The 18,243-nt window shown below is 39.1% G+C and overlaps 1 protein-coding gene across 2 annotated transcripts in view; it reads right to left on the reverse strand.

The window, feature by feature from the left end:
* Window positions 1-18,243, reverse strand: part of Stam (signal transducing adaptor molecule) — a 205,710-nt gene that overhangs the window by 17,985 nt on the left and 169,482 nt on the right. For both annotated transcript variants that reach the window (XM_067151811.2, XM_067151810.2), the window contains exon 10: window positions 5,788-6,014. In XM_067151811.2, coding sequence (XP_067007912.1) covers window positions 5,788-6,014 — 227 coding nt within the window. The remainder of the gene's footprint in view (window positions 1-5,787; window positions 6,015-18,243) is intronic.

The following is an 18,243-nucleotide window of genomic DNA, read 5'->3' on the forward strand; positions in this document are numbered from 1 at the left end:
CTGGAGAGAAAATGAAAATGAAAAAATGAAGCAAATCGGTCCACCAGAACGGACAGATGGATTTGCCAAAGCTGTCTTCAGTGAACTATTTGATATAGATATTCAAATGGATGAACATCCAAGTATATTTTAACAGTGTCTTTATTATTGAAACATTATCACTGATAATTTTAACCCGTGTGCAGTTACCTGATAAGAAATACCATAGCCCTGAGATAATGGATGAAAGGCCTGATGAGAAAAGACCTTATTTATATTTTTTTTTTTTGCTAGTAGCATTACGTCGCACCGACACAGATAGGTCTTATGGCGACGACGGGATAGAAATGGCCAAGGAGTTGGAAGGAAGCGGCCGTGGCCTTAATTAAGGTACAGCGCAGCATTTGCCTGGTGTGAAAATGGGAAACCACAGAAAACCATCTTCAGGGCTGCCAACAGCAGGATTCGAACCCACTATCTTCCGGATGCAAGCTCACAGCCGCGCGCTCCTAACCGCACGGCCAACTCGCACAGTCCTTATTTATATAGGCTGAACTAAATTAGGGAGCATTTACTGTACTTCAGTGAAATGAAGTTCAGATGTGGATAAAATGATGTGCGAGTATCTGGTTGCATGGCTTATGAGTCGCTTCATTTACAATTTTACTGTGCACAGATAATACAGAGTTACCTGTACTCCTAAATCATAATTATTGTATTATAAACATGTAATCCTAAAAAAAATCCCACTATTTGGTCAAAATTTAAAGAATCCAAATCAGATGATGATGATGACGATGCTTGTTGTTTTAAGGGGCCTAACATCAAAGGTCATCGGCCCCTAATGGTACGAAATGAAAGAACAAAAATTGCAAAGGCATCCACTGACCAAAATAAAAATAAAATATGGCATGAAGAATGAAGGGATGGACAGGAACTCAACAAAACACAAAACAAACAAACAAAAACCAGTGGATCAGACGCAATACAGATCGAAAATAACATTATTACCGACCAAGGAACCACTTATAAAGCACAATGATGCTTGGTATCTAAAGGGGGTGCAAAATCCACGTCTAAGGCCCCACAGAATGGTACATGTCGCGAGTAAAATAGAACCATGGTATGTGTCATGTTGGGGTATTAATCAGAAGTAGCGAAGACTCACGGTGTTCCACAAAAGATGGTACTACTCACAAGTATTGCAATACGTACAAGTAACGCAGACCTATGGTGTGTCTCACACAATGGCCCAACTCAGAGTCAACGCAAACCGAGAAGGTTCCCCACCTAGGTGTACTAAACACGGGCGCCGGTATTCCCGTGGTGTTCCTCACATAGTGGGTACTAATCAAGGCAACGCAGACCCACGGTGCTGCTCATATAGTGGTACAACTCACAGGCTACGCCCAGACCCGCGGTGTTGCTCACATGGGTACGACGCACGGGTACTGGAATCCACCAGGCCAGGCTTTTACTGCTACTAATCACAAACCTATTTCGTACCTAATTTCGTGGTATACTCGCAAGTACAGGCAACCTATGGTGTTCCCCGCGTGATGGTATGATTCAAAATTAGTTTCATGGTTCTAATTCAATTAGCCCTTGGTCGCCCCTTTGAGCCGCCTCTTACGACAGGCAGGGGATACCGCGGATGTATTCTACATGTGCGTCCCCCACCCGCAGGGGGTAATGTGTTTGGTCCGCGAGAGGTATTTTATTTCCCTCAAGTCCGCCGGCAAGCCGGTTAGCACCCCCCTATCCGCCACCTGGGACGCGCCACGTGGGAGTATCACCTCTCCCCCTGCTACGCCTGCGTAGCAGGTTCGTGGGAATCCAAATCAAGCATGGTGACTGAGATTATAAATTTGTATTGGCTACAATAGAAATAAATACCATATTTCCTCATGTATTAGACACGTCTTTTCGAGACAAAGAAAATAAGAAACAAAGCTTGCATACAAGATTCAACCAACGTAATTTGTCAGAAAAGAACAATGATTTTGTTTCAAAAGCGGGTACAGGCCGTACTGCAGCTCCGATGACATCCCAACCCATGCAGCACATTTGGGTTTAGTAGTTAAGAAATGTCCGCCTCCGTAGCGTACTGACGTCTCACAAACAGATGAACAATTTTGTATGTCTGACCTGCACATTGCAAGCACGGATCAGTGTTTGTAGTTAAGAACATCTGCCAGCGTAATGGTTAGCATAATTACTGCAGTTCTCAAGGGCTGGAGTTTGATTCCCATTACTGCCCGAGATTTAAGAATGGCAGGAATGTTGATATGTCATAAAATGGTACATGCCGTTCCTCACCTCCATTCGGGGCGAGCCTAAAACGAGATGCACCACCTCGGGATGACACGCGTTTACTTTAGTTACGAAATATTCACAGTTGTTGCTATTAATATAATAGGCGAGATCATGAACAAAGTGATCTTTAATATCTCATATGTCAGGCCAATATTGGTAACGTTTAGAGAATTAGGTTCAAAACTTGATAAAAACAAGCCAATCATAATGATTGTTTTACTCGTCAACGAAGCTAATAAATAATAATGGACACTTTACAAATAAAATGTCTTATATAATACTCCATTTCATTACCAAAAAAAAAAAAAAAAATCTATATTTATAACATGCAAAAATAATAATAGTGTAACTGGTCTTACACCCCAAACAAATCGTACTATGTGCCAATAAAAACATGGAGACAACGAAAGAACAGAATTAAACATCTATATATATAAAGCGCTAAGGCATACGTTTCACAAAACTAAGCTCTTAAGCCAGAGGGAGTTTAAAGGTGCGGTTAATACCAAAATCTTTCACATTGTCTCAATAGTTCAGGAAAAATCATTCATTTCTTGAAAAGTCAAGTGAAATACATTTCTTTTTCTTCTTTTATGATTGCAGGATCACTTTAGTCAGTCCATTGTTCAGGTCTCTTTGCAGGAATTGTTCGGGCTTTGCGGTCCTCCCAGTACTACTTCAGACTCTCCGATTTTCGTGCCCTTTCCTTGGTTGAAAATATGCACGTTGTTGGTTTGTTTCATGTAAGGGTAAAGGGGAGGTTTTTATTCTTGAGTTTTGTATTCAATTTTATCTTATTTGTGGTGTCTTCTCTTTCAAGGCCTATTTCCTTCAGATCCTCTCTTACTTCTCTGATCCATTTACATCCTGTTGTGGTATTTTTTGAGACGAGATTGTGTTGTACTAGTTGTTTCAGGAGTCTCGAATCCTGCATCCTCATGACATGTCCAAAGAATTCCAGTCTCCTCTTACGCATAGTATCCATAATGGGTTCTAGCTCTTTGTACACGACTTTGATTCATATCGTAGCAATTCAGTTAATGTCCAAAACACAATGATCGCAAGAGAGTAAACAGAACATCATAGTTGAAGTTCACTTATAAGTGAATCAATGTTAATTTTTTGCCTGTGTTCAATGTATTAGTTGTTTTAAGATCTTTATATCTTGCCCTACTTTACTATTTGGCTGATGATGACACTTGTATTGTGTCGAAACCGGTCCCAATAAACAAGTTGTGACTTCTTTTTAGTTCAACTTACAACGAAGTATTGAAAGGTGGATCCTTCTAATATTGTACATCACTATATTTGGTGTTAGTCGATGAAACATCTGACAGTTGCGGTCGCTTCATTGTCAATGTCGTATTAGGTAAGCTGGATCAAAATGAACCAGGTAATGCTTATCTAATTCTTTGTAAAGAAATAGAACAAACTAACAACAGCACAATAGCCTGCACTGCGAGGGATGCTTTACACATATTGTGGCCAACAGAGAATCAAGATAGTAAGTTCCTTTTGTTAGTGACAGACAGTGCTGCCTACATGTTGAAGACAGGGCAAGTTCTACAGTCCTACCCGAGCATGCTACACGTTACGTGCTTGGCCGACGGCCTGCACCGCCTTGCGGAGGAGATTAGAAGCAACTTCAGTGATGTCAACAGCGTGGGTTCTTCAGTCAAGAAAGTTTTCCTCAAAGCCCCAACACATATACAGTTGTTCAAAGAGAAACTGCCAACAACACCTCTTCCACCTGAGCCGGTACTTACCTGCTGGGGAACTTGGTTGTCTGTCGCTATTTACTATGCAGAGCACCTAGAAGGAATTTAAAATGTTGTCAATGACTTGGATGAAGCAGAAGCTTCCTGCATTGCAAAGGCCAAGAAATCGCTCGAGTGCCCGACCCTCGTCACTTCCCTAGCAGATTTCAAGACATTTTTGTTTTATACCAGAAGCTAATCTCCAGTTGGAAAGTGCAACCTTGCCACTCAAAAGATCATTGGCAATTTTTCCAGAAGAGAAATACCTGGACCATTGGGAGAGGCATGTTCTTTGAAGCTGCAGAAGATTCTTCAATGCAATCCTGGTTTTGAAAGTATGAAAGTCATCAATTCAGTATTACAGGGAGAAAAGTATTCAGGAAAATTACCCCTACAACCTAATGCATTAGCATCTATGTACTACGCTCCAATGAAGTCATGTTCCGTTGAAAGAACTTTTTTGCCATATAAGAATGTGTTACGTGACAACAGGAAATCATTTATGCCAGACAATTTGGGTATGTACGTTGATATTTACTGCAATGCCAAAAAATAACTTACAAAGGAAACATTACAGTGTATTCTCTGTGTATTTTTATGAATATGACAATGTAAACTTTTGTGAAATAAGTACATAAATAAATTTTACAGAACTACGAAAACCAAAAACTATTGCTGCCTGGAGGCAAAACCTAAAATAACCTATTTTAAGAATACAAAAAACCTAAAGTGAAGGTTTATTCCACCTGAAAATCCGGGCCCTAGTGATAAGCCTACTGCTCAACAGACTGAGATAAATGATTATTTGTATTAATATTGCACAATACGATAAGTAAAGCTGTGTCCGACACTTATTCCGTTTCTGTACGGGGTCGAGTACGAAGCAAGATGAATCATTGTAGTGAGTTTTTACAACCGGATGGCCTTCTTGACGTCAATCTCATCACAGGAGTTAAGGAAATTAAACGAATAAGGCGAAGCGAGACGAACTACAACTTATTACATTTGCAGTATATGTAGGCCTAAAAGTCATGTTTTTGATATTGTTTCCTTTGTTTTTAAAATTTAGAAATACTGTGTTCCAACAAAGGTAGCCAGTAAGAATCAGAATACAATCATAAATTTGTTAAAGAATAGTGTAGAATACATACATATACAATTTATAGTTCTTTATCCCCAGAAGTCACTGGATGAAATCTATGTCTAAAACATATTGGGCACCCCCACAACTGCCCTTTACATTTTGTGGCTATAAAAGCTGGAAATAAAAAGTGGGTCCAATACGCAAGGAAATAAGGTAAATATTGAATACATATAACTCATCATCCATATCCACACTTTGAAACACAAAACACATTCAACACGTCGGACACAGAGACACATACTTATCACTTCTGAGGCACAGAGTAACAAACTCCTCGACCAAAGAAGATAGCAAAGCACCCATTATTTGGCCAATGGACTTATAACCCAGTACCTGGGCCTTAGGTAAACAGACACTCGTGTTTTTAAAAAAAATCTGTTTAAGGGTTAGAGACATACTTAGTGAGGATGTGTGAAGCTTGTCTGATAATGGTAGCTGTGAGTCATACGTAACATGTGCATTTATAACAGCGTGGAAATCTGGGAAAGGTGACCTTGATTATGGAATAAGAATTCTACCCCAGCAATATGAAAAATCCAGTCACCCTGATTAACATTCAAACGCTTACAGCCTACCTCTACTGGGTCTTACCTCGGTGAAAATGGGACAGGGCCCTGTGATGCTGGTGGCTGCTGTTGGGGCAGTCTTTCATCAGCTGGTGGAAGTCTAGGACCCGACATTCCAGGAGCTATGTGGAAATGTGGAGGTAATGTCATCGACCCAGGACCACTTGCTGCACTTGGCATGGAGTACTGTTCTGGAGGAATGGAGTAAGGAGGGACTGAGAATGAAGCACTCATTGGAACTCCATTATACATCTGAAATAATTTTAGAAAAGAATACAACATACAATAATGTCTTTTAGTGAGATAACTGATGAATTCTAAAGAAGTAAGATACACAAAAGTCCTATTTAAATCAATCTACTAGAACGGAACAGTCCAGTTACATCTACCTCCTGGTAGTTGGAGAGAATCTTTCACTCATTGTAACCCATATTTTTCAATTCTCGTATTCTAGGGAAAGAGAAACCAACTCCATGGCACTACAGCTATTGCTCAACTCAAACGCCTGCAGGTTAGGAGGTGAATGTCAACTGTTCTCCTGTATGCTAAATGGACCAGTCCAACGTTCCAGCTGACCTGACTGGGAATCGTACTGCAGGACAGGCAGATCACCACTGAACTGCATTTAGATGGCACATTCCCTATCGGTCTTTTTAAATGATTCCCAAGAAGCTGGAAAACATCTCCCTTGGTAAATTATTCCAATCCCAAACCCTTCTCTCTTTAAACCAATATCTGCCCCAATTTGGGCTCAAATTCCAACTTGATATTAATGATCGTCCCCATTCAAGCTGGATCGTCTAGTAAGGACATGCCTCGGACAGATCGGAACCCACTGCTTAGTTTAGGTGTTCATCTCCGTATTGCCAAGTCTGCAACATTTTTGTAACACCACTATTTTTGTCAGAAACCACCAAGAAGGAATCGTGCTGCTTTCCTTTGGATCCTTTCCAGCTCTTGAATCAAGTAAGTTAATCTCTGTGAGGGTAGCGTAGCGTACTCTAATAGTGACATATACATGTCAAATATCTACTCACTTATGTCACACTCTGTAATATAATGGAAATCTAACCAGATTAAAATTGTCTTTCAGATATTTCCCTAAGTAACACAGCAGTGTTAATAAACTTGACCACATTTGATACGTACCCTGTGAAACTGCTGTAACAGTTCCGTCTTGGTTTCATGCATGTTTCAAGAACAAAGTCTGTTCTCTTCCTCAGCTATCATTAAAGATTTTCAAAATCCCTAAGAAAAGACTTTACAACACACAATTTACATAAAAACAAATGATCACATTAATTCTTTAAAAATACTAAATTGCTAACAGTTCAACTCTGTTATAGTCTTAAAAAGAAAACCAATTTCCTTCTTCTTAAAGGAAGAACTATTCTTGTTTTCTTTCTATAAAATATTTCTTATTACTGCTCTAAACAATTAACATACCATCCATGGTATTGTAAAGTATTTTAAAATATAATTAATAATGTTATTTGCTATACGTCCCACTAACTACTCTTTTACGGTTTTCGGAGACGCCGAGGTGCTGGAATTTAGTCCCGCAGGAGATCTTTTACGTGCCAGTAAATCTACCGACAGGAGGCTGACGTATTTGAGCACCTTCAAATACCACCGGACTGAGCCAGGATTGAACCTGCCAAGTTAGAAGGCCAGCGCATCAACTGTCTGAGCCACTCAGCCCGGCAAAAAAAAAAATAGAGCTGGTTTTCAAACTGTTGAATTAAAACTATCATTAAAAATTGCATTTCCTCTAGTCAGTACAGCTAAAAAGGGAATTTATTTTGTATATGGCAATGCGAGCCCTTCTCCTTGCTAGAGTATGGTAAAGCACTGTATTAGACACCCCTCCCCACCTATCTTTCAGTTTTTAGAGGCGGAAAAAAGTAGGAGGGGGTGGTCCAATATGAGATAGCGTCCCATTTTAGCCCAGTGACTTCTGGATACAAAGAACCATAAATTGTACATGTAGAGTATGTATTCTACACCATTCTTTAACAAATTTATGACTGTATTCCGAGCCTTCCTAGCCACCTTAGTTGAAATGCAGAATTTCTAAATTTCAAAAATAAAGAATACAAATCATGAACACGACTTTTATGCCTATATATTACTGTAACCCATTATTATCGGGAAGTAACTCCAATAATATACAGATGTAGACATGTTTCATCTTGTTTCTGGCTATCCAGTATAGGGCTAGTAAACTGCCTTGTTTTCGTTGGGTTGAGTCCTGTGCACTGAAGTAGGACTTTCGAGTCCATCACTGATCCAGTAATTTTTCAGATGGTACACTTTTCCGTTGGTTATATTTTGATTCTAGCTAGATGTGCAGCTAAGCAGTCACGTCCTGTTTTCAATTTGAAGATTGCCACTGCTTCCTTCCTTGGCTTTCTTTTATTTTTGTCCCATAGGTCTTTTTACCTCAACGGCATCTACGGCGGAGAAGATGGACTTCGGTACGGCGGAGATGGCGGAAGAGGCAACCCATCCTTCTGGGGTGTACAGATGGAACCTACTGCCTTGTAGGACGAGGAAGGTATCCTCAAAGGCTAAGGGAGTAAACCCTGAAAGAAAATCCTCTTATGCGTTAGGCCTAGCAAGTCAGCAGGAGAGTATTGAGTATAGTTGCTTTCAATAAGAAAAAGAGCCTCGGAAAGAATATTATAGACCGGACTGACACGTCCTCTCAGACAATTGTAAAGTATGATGACCATAAGGCTGATGATATACAATGTTCTGAAAGGAAACCCCAAATAAAAAAGAGACCCAAATACCGAATTGGAACTATGAACATTCTATCATTAACTGGAAAGTTAGAAGAACTCCTAGACATGATGGATAGAAGAAAAATATCAATATTGGGATTAAGTGAGACCAAATGGAAAGGGATTGGAAGTAAGACACTTCGTGGAGGTTATAAATTATACTGGAGTGGACAGGAGAAGGTAGCGAAAAATGGTGTTGGATTCTTAATTAACGAAAGGACTGATGCTACAGCTGAAGTTATCTGCAAAAGTGATAGAATCATTAAAATGTCCATGAAACTGGAGAACACTAAGTACACCATCATACAAGTGTATGCCCCACAGACAGGCTGCAGTGAGGAAGACAAAGAGAAATTTCGGCAAGACCTGGAAGATACAGTTAATGAGGAAAATGTTATTATTATTGGAGATCTAAATGCGCGAGTTGGGGTAGACAGACTTGGGTACGAGAACATCATTGGTCCACATGGATTTGGACAAAGGAACCCAGAAGGAGAACAACTATTAGATCTGTGCAGAAGAAATGATCTTATAATCAAAAATACATTCTTCAAAAAAAGAGACAGTCACAGAATAACAAGGTACAGTTGGGATGGCCAGTACAGAACATTGATTGACTACGTAATCACAAATAAAGATGGTGGCAGGTACATCACAGATGTAAAGGTCATCCCTAGTGAAAGCATGGACAGTGACCACAGATTGTTGGTAGTAGACTTCAAACATAAGACAAATGAAACGCTGAAACTTATTACGAAAAAACCAAGGATTAAAACTTGGAAGTTGCAAGAAGTCCAAATAAAGGAAGAATACAAACTAAGGATTCAACAGAGTTTGCCGAAGTGTGAAGTAACCAGCATTAATGAAGAATGGAAGGCCTTCAAAGACACCTTTGTGGGAGAAGCCAAAAACCTATGTGGAGTTACAAGTTCAATCAAAAGAAAAAAGGAGACACCATGGTGGAATGATAGAGTGAAAACAGTGGTGAAAGAAAGAAACCAAATAAAGAAGGCACTGGACAAGGAGAAACAAAAACAGGGACAAGAACGAAATGAACAAGAAATACAAAGACTTCAAGGAGTATACAGGAACAAGAAACTTGCTGTAAAGAACATTGTAAGGGAAGAAAAAGAGAAGAAATGGAATGAGTTTGCAGACAAACTGGAAGAGGACAGTAGAGGAAATATGAAATTGCTATACAGAGTAGTGAAAAACAAGCGAAGGGATCAAGAGACCATAAAAGCAATAGAACGTGATGATGGAACTCTGGCACAAGAAGAGGGAGAAATTAAACAAGAATTCAAGATCTATTTCGAAAAGCTGCTGAATGGAGATACAGAAAACATAACGGATAGAGGAGAGCCAAGTCGAGGAACCACAACTGAACCACCAATTACATGGCTTGAGGTTGAAAATGCGCTCAAGAGCATGAAGAAAGGAAAGGCAGTGGGCGTAGATGAACTAAGTGCAGATATGCTGAAAGCAGCGGGAGTTCCAGGAATCCAATGGCTCTATAGACTGCTCAACAAGATATGGGAGGAAAATACTATTCCTGAGGACTGGAAGTGGGCATCATTGTACCTCTGTTCAAGAAAGGAAGCCGACGAAAATGTACTAATTACCGTGGTATCACACTACTGTCTCATGTCCTGAAAATATTGGAAAAAATAATAGAGACCAGAATCAGAGATATTGTTGAACCAATTTTGGAAGAAGAGCAGTATGGTTTCAGACTAGGAAGGTCAACTACAGACCTTATATTTGCAATTAGGATGCTAATGGAAAAATACTGGGAGAAGAACAAGCCTTTATTCCTAATATTTTTGGACATTGAGAAAGCATACGATAGTGTACCAAGGGAAAGAATTTGGCAATGCATGAAAGAACTTCAAGTGCGAGACAGCCTCATAGACCAAGTGAAAATGTTGTATAGTGGGAACAGAAGCTGTATTCAAGTAGGATGTGGTTTGTCGGACTGATTTGAAACAAAGAGAGGAGTGCAGCAGGGCAGCTCATTGTCACCACTTCTATTTATTATTGTAATGGATGTAATAATGAAATCTAATAAAAGGAAAGAACACGGAGATATCAAAGCCTTCACATTTGCAGATGATGTTGCGATCTGGAGTGACTCAGAAGATGAATTGGGAGAGAGAATACAAAGCTGGAATGAGGAGTTTAAGAAATATGGTTTAAACATTAGCAAGACCAAGACGGTGGTGATGAAAGTGTATGGGGAAGGAGCAGAACCAATAGTCATGTTAAATGAAGCTCAACTGGACAGCGTTCCAGTTTTCAAATACTTGGGTAGCGTTATATCAAATGACAACCTAGCAAAACATGAGCAAATACCCATGAAAACAAAAATGACATTGTACAAGTCCTATTATACACCAATTCTTACATACAGTCTCGAAACCACAACACTGACCAATAGAGATAATTCCAAACTTCAGGCAGCTGAAATGAAATTCCTACGCACTATGATCCAGAAAACCAGGAAAGACAAGATTAGGAATGAGAAAATTAGAGAAGAAGTAGGAATAGACAATTCTCTCCTAAATAAGATTCAGATATCAAGACTGAAGTGGTTTGGTCACATGAAGGTGGTAACTGCAAGGAAGGAATTTGACAGAAAGGTAGAAGGAAGACGACCCGTGGGAAGGCCACGAAGGAAATGGATAGATTTAGTTAAGAGCTATGTAATGCTGAGAGGTCATGATTGGGACAAGTTGGTGGAGGAAGAATGGTACAAGGACAGGATGAGATGGAGGAGGCTCATATACCACACCCGGGAAACTGGAGATGGTTTAGGATGATGATGATGATGTCTTTTTAAAACAAAATTCTTTATTGTGGTAAGTTGGGCAGTTTCTTTCTTCGATTTTTCAAGAGTTTTATTTGTGATTATCTTCTTGATTGAGTAAGCTGCCAGAGGTTTGGTTCTCATGTAAGTAACAGTTTATCTGTCAGTTTGTTGCCTTCTACATGTGCTGGGATTCATTATAAAGTGATGTTTCTCTTTAAAGTTTCAAATTTTGTTAGTAGATGTTTATTGTCAGGGGTTTGTATGGCAGCTAGTGAATCTGTGAGTAGGACTGCTTTTTCAAATGAACTGAGTCTATAAATCAGATTTTGTAGGACAACATAGATAGCTTCTATTTCTCCATTGAAGTTATGATATCTACCTACTGTAGCGCCTGCTTCTCTGTGAGCCACTGATCTTCGTTTAGTATACTAAGTGCTGACCTTCTCTCTTTTTTTGAGATTATCTGGGAGTGTGCTTTCAATTTAGGATGGTATACTCAGTGCTTTTAAAACATTTCAGCTAGTGGTTATACGTGTTTCTTAGGTTTTTAGTCCTTCCTTGTGGCTTTTTGTGATGCTTCTGCTATACCCAAGTTCATTGCAGCTTGTTCTTGTATTTCTCTTGTGTTGGTGGGTTATTTGTATATAGCTGTAGTGCTGTGATTGGTGGTGTTTTAACTGCTCCTGATATTAATCTCAAGGCATTTGATTGTATTCTTTCCAGTTGTTCAAGAGATGTTTTATTTCCTGTGACTATTACCTCACTTCCATATTTAATTATAGGTTTCATTTGTGTGTTATAGGTGATGATGCTGAGTGTGTCGGGTGTACATCTCCATTTAGTGCCTGCTAGTTTCTTCATCAGGTTAATCAGTTTATTAGCTTTTTCAGATATTTTCTTTACTCGTTTTTTTTCAATTTAATTTGTTGTCTAGTGTCACACGTAGATATTTAGTGCTGTTGCTCTTTTCTAGATGGTCGCCTTGCAGTTTGAGTTTGAACACCGTATTTTCATGTTTAACTGTGAAGAATTGATATACAGTTCTTGTCTTCCTAACAATCATATTGTTCTCAGTTGTCCATCAGATAAGTTCCTCCAAGGCTGCATTCATGGTTTGTTCTAGGCTTTCTTTCTGTTCGTTGCTTTTGTCAATGGCCAATGTCCAGATAACCTCATCAGTAAACATGCTGACCTTAATATCGTTCACTTTTTTTAACGTGTTTGGTAGGTCATGGATATATGATAAATGAGGCTTGTTGTTTAAAGGGGCCCAACATCGAAGGTCATCGGCCCCTAATCGAACGAGATGGACGACATGATATGGTAAGATAATTAAAATTTTAAAATATATCCACTGACTGGAGTTTAAAAAAAATGGTGATGAAAAATGATTACGAGATTAAAACAATCAATGGATCTAATTCGCAATGCCTTATTTGCTAATAAAATAATAGAAAGTACAGGTGACAAAGGAATAAGGCATTGCCTGGAAGTACATATATATAAATAGTTCAAGTCAGAAGTTAAAGCCCGAAGGGAAGTCCTCCATACCTTTTTGTTCCTTTTATCACTCTCAGCTTATTTGGAAGTGGAATGGCCTGCCACTTCATCTCCCAATGGGACATAACCAGATGCCTCAGCTGAGTGCGAATATCACTTGCTGGAACCTTGTAAGGCAATGGGGGCAGTGTAACTGGATCCGCTGCACCACACGGTGCCGAGGGAAACAGGTATCAATAGACTGTAGTGAGCTCGAGTAAGTACAGAGAAGAAAGTGTCGGTGCTCATCGGACAGTGCGTAACGCAGAGCTTTATAGATAGCAGAGAGCTCTGCTGTGTACAAACTACAGGTTTCAGGGAGAGCAAAAAGAAACCTATCACTGTCGACAACGAACGCACAGCCCACCTTTATTTCTGTCCTTGAACCATCTGTGTAAACGACAACTGAACCTGGATACCGACCAACAACGGACAGAAAGAGTCTCTGAAAAAATCTAAGGGTCCGTGTTCCGTGTTTTCCTTCGGGGCAGTGTGCAGATCCAGGATTGTTTCAGGTCGTCGTATTATCCAAGGAGGTACCCCACTTGGTTGTCTGACGAGGCAGGGAACTGAAGGTATATAAAACATTCTGTGACTGCTGTCCAAGCAGATTTTAACCGGCTGCGTTGCTCAAGGATGAGCATCGTACAGCGGACGGTTTCCATTGGTTATTGATATAAATGTTGAAAAGTGTGGTGCTAGATGTCGCTCCTTGTGGTAAACCTATTTTAGACTGTAACATGATTCCGTGTCTTCCCACATATATGCCTACATATACTGTAAATATAATCGGTTGTAGTTACTCTTACATCTTATATCACGTCATTCGTTTAATCTCATTAACTCTGATGAGGTTGACGTCAGGAAGAACATCCGCTCATAAAAACTCTGTACAGACATTCATGTCACTTCATACTCAACCCCGTAGAATCGCAATCAAAGGTAGGGAAGGTCCACCTGTTCAATACAATTAATTTGATGCTTCTATGTTTTATTAATAATGGTACTAGTTTTAACCTCTTAACTTATGTCATCTTCAGACATTTATAACAAAATGGAAACAATATCAAGGGAAAAAACGGACATCAGACCTCGCTGAATTAGCGGAGACTGCAGCAAGAGATAGAAATATGAATGGCTTGCATGACATCACAAGGAAACTCGCCAAGAAGAAATTTAAACAAAGTAGACCCATCAAGAACAAACAAGGAGATATGCTCACTAGTGATGAAGCTAAGTTGAATAGATGGTGAGAACACTTCATGGAGGTGTTGAACAGAGAAAATGTAGAGGAAGATAGACTAATGGTAGAGGTGGACGAAGATTGTGAAACAGATGGTATCAACACTGAACCACCCTCAAGAAATGAGATAAAAGAAGCGATCAGCCAAATAAAGAATGGGAAGGCCCCAGGAGTGGATAATGTAGCACCTGAGCTTCTGTGTACGCCGATATAAAGACCGATCTGTTGCATCCACTGTTCACAAAAATTTGGAATAAGGAAAGAATGCCAAAACAATGGAGAGAAGGACTCCTTGTGAAATTACCAAAGAAAGGTGACATGACCAACTGTCACAACTGGAGAGGTATCACCTTGCTCTCGATTCCCAGTAAAGTGATGACATGGATGATCCTGAACAGGATAGAAAACCAACTACGCAATGAACAAGCAGGTTTCAGGAGCAACCGCTCATGCATAGTGTCACCGGTTGGTGGGACGGAGAACTGAAACTACTGTGTGTTTGGAAATGTAAATTTTAATTTTTTTATTTGTCTGAAGGATTTAATTTTTTTTGCAACTCTGGACTCTACTGGAATTTTGTGTAACTGAAATAGGTTTGTAAATTTTTTTTTATTATGGAAACATCAAGAAACATTGAACTGTATGAACATTTCAACATGCAAAAGTGTTCTGAAGTGATTTTTTTAAATGTAGTTTTTATGTAATCTGTTGTAAAATTTGTAAGGTGATTTATTTTGGAGCATCCTGTACCTGTACCACACGTGCGGTTTCCTATGATGAAATTTTGGTGTTGTAATCGTAATGTTCCAGAACTTGTGCAATTGCAAACGATGTTAAAATTACCATATATGGTAACGAGATTTCCTATTGGCAAAAAGGTCCAGGAATCTAGGGTAAGTTTGATCTTATTGGTTGATTGTAATCGGGCCATTTCCGGCCTTGTGGCCGGCTTCGGAAAATGATGCGCGAGCTCGGCGTCTTTTCCATCCGACCGCCCTAGCGAGCGTTCGCGCTCGAGGGCTACCCTCGGGATCTCCTGCCTTTCCGAGGTATGTGTTATTTCAGTGTTTTTGCAATGTTTTCTGGTTTCGTTTCATTTAGTTTAATTCCTTTTGTGTTTCATTATTTCTTCGCTTAATGTCATTTTAAAGTTTAATTTGATGTGTCCGAGTTTACCCTAGGTTCCAATTGCCGTAGTTTCTATTCTTTCATCCATTAAATACTTTCGTTTTAAACTATACCTTTAATGTAGCATCACCTTCATTGTTAAAACAAGTTTTATGTTAAGTTACTTAGGTATGTCTTGTTTCCGTGTCGTGGAACTTTATTTTGTAAAACTTTCTTGTCATTTTTAATATAGTTGAGCTAGAGGGTGTTTCTTATAAGTCCTTTCTCCCCCATAACGTCATACGTTTCCATGGACCTCAGTAGGGCTTCCCAGCACGTTCCACATCCTGTCTTAGTTCTCATTTTTAGGCCTGTAAGTGTTCCCTGTATTTGGTTTATATGAATTCTCCGCCACTGCGTCATATTTCTACCTCCTTATTCATATTATTTACTACAAGTATTATTATATTATTTCTATATTGTTATTATTATTATGGTAACCGTAATTGTCCCGAACAGCGGTAACATTTGTTATTATTTTTATTCATGTACGCGCTCCAAGTCGCGCGGTTACATTTGGTAGCAGAGCGTGGTTATGGAAAGGAGCGAAGGCTTACAATGATCATCCTCGGCTAACTTTTCTAAAATTAATTTTAAATTTTTTAAGTTTGAATATAGGTTGTATGTGTTCCGTGTGTGTTCTTAATTCCCGCTTTTGTTTTCGTGATTCTTGCGCGAGTTCATCTCACCACGTGTTTTCGTTCCGCGATGTGCAGTCTTGTGTTACTGTGTTTCTCTTGCAATTAATGGTTGGAGGAAATGGTGCGTCACTATTTGTAACAAGTTTCTTTTGGTTTCGTTAATTTCAATAAATTTTCCTGTGTGGCAAGATTTCGCTTGACCACGTGTTTTTTTAGTAAAGTGATGTCTTCACATTTCGTGTGCTGTGTTCGCGTTCCAAAAGTCTTCTTTGATAAATTTCAATATGTTTGATTATGTCAAGTTTTTTTTTTTTTTTTTTCGATTCGTGTGTTTTTATCGTAACACCCGTGGGATTACTTGTGGCTTTAGGCTATGTCATTAAATTATGCTAAGTGCTGTACTTAAGTTATCTCCCAAACAGCTGAGTTGCGTATTGTGTTGAAAATAGATGATTGCTTGACTAACTTCCGAGATTATGAGCGCTCAATTCAATCTTATAAAAGTTTCTCGTGTCGTAATCATCATCTTTTTCTTCTTCCAGATACGTAAATTGTAGTGTGAATTGTCAGAGTGATCATTGTGTTCTGGTTGAATTTTAGCACGGAGTTTCCTTAGTTTTTCTGTAATTTCTCTTTTGGTAAATTTTCGGCAACAATTTTAAGGTTATGTTGTGAATTTTCGTCTATTTCTTCGAGTGTTTTCCTGTTCGTAAATCTCGTGTTTCAGCAATTTATTTTCTAAATTTTATTTCTTGTCGCCTGGTATGTTATATTTGGCAGTATTCCACGTGTGTGATCTTTTAAAGGTAATTTTTACGTCATGTTGTAGCTCTGTATGTACTTAAATTTCCGGTCATGTGTTGTTTTTGGTCTTTTGCTGGATCTGGGTTCGTTTCCAAGTAGGTATGGGACTATTTTGGTGACTGTTTCCCAACTAGCTGCTAAATTACGAAAGTTTCCTAGTTTGTCTTGTGCTTTTCCATCGTGTGTCTGTTTCCTTGTCACGTATATTTATTTACCCGTGTATTCCTATATTTGCTAGGGAGGGTTCTATGAGGACTTGGATAGGCTCATAGGGTGACATGTGTTCACCATATCTTTAGACCAGGTAATGCTGAGGCTCATTTTGGGCAAATTTGACGGGTTACGGATCTGCACTTGTGCTCGTGACATGTTGGAAATCTAGTGTATCTGGTATGAGATTCCTCGTAATCTTTTTTTTGGTATTAGGTGCCTAGATGGAAAATGATGTCCCTTGTTATTGTAGAATGAATACTAGGAAGATTTTCTGCAAATGTTCATTTTGGTGTCCTTACGCTGAGCTATAAATTAGTTAATTCTTAGTAGGTCTGCAGGTTGTCGAGATTTTATTTCTGTTATTTTAAATTTGTCACTAGCAAAATTTTGAAGGTATCGTGATTTAGCTAAGCCTTTTAGTTAATTTTCTGCTTGTTTTGTCTTGTTCGAGTTTATCGATAGTAAGAATGTCTTGCATTACGGGTTCGTGTCTTCCAAATTTATGTACTCAGTTTGTAGAAGTATGGGATTCTGTAAACTGAGTACAGTTCTAAATTTGTAGCTGTGCTGTATCTGTCCTACGATTGTTGTATATAATTGTGCTTTTGGTAGGTATATGTGTGTGTGTACTGAGAGTTAGGGTTAAGGTGCTGAGAGGCAGTTCCTCTTCTAGGAGTACAATATTGGCCCTAAGAGTCTCATTGTCGTGTGATAAGTTCAAGGGTACTTGAGGTCATGTTCTGATGTTCTGTCCTTTTATTTTGTGGGTACTTCTTGATGTGTCATCGCACAGGTGTTTTGTGTGTGTGTGTGTGTGTGTATGTGTACTGTGTTTGTATGTCATGTGATGAGAGTCAGTATTGAGGTCGTCGGTGCCTTTTACCATTCGTTGGTTATGCTGATTCAGGGATCGTCGCACTTGTTTTGGTGGTTTGATATTATTTGTGTGTATGTCGAAGGACAGATAAGCTTGGTAGTCTTGTGTGTCGTGCGGTTATCTGGTAATCTCTGGTATGGAGGTTGTTCTTGTACCTTTTTATTTCTTATATCAGTGAGTTGGATGTCTGCATGTGCACTCTTGCATCGCTTTTGTTTTTCATTTTTGAGTTCCTGTTGATAAAGTAATATGATTTTCATTTGGTATTCCTGGCTTGATTGCGCCTTAAGTTGACTGGTGTGACACGTAATACGTAATGTGAGTCTATCTATGTAAAAATTTCATGAGTACATGACAGGGTAAATAAATAGTGACTTACTATCCTCAATTCATTGGAAGTGG

The sequence above is a fragment of the Anabrus simplex genome, chromosome 7 (assembly GCF_040414725.1).
Source record: "Anabrus simplex isolate iqAnaSimp1 chromosome 7, ASM4041472v1, whole genome shotgun sequence".
NCBI classification, from domain to species: Eukaryota; Metazoa; Arthropoda; class Insecta; order Orthoptera; family Tettigoniidae; genus Anabrus; species Anabrus simplex.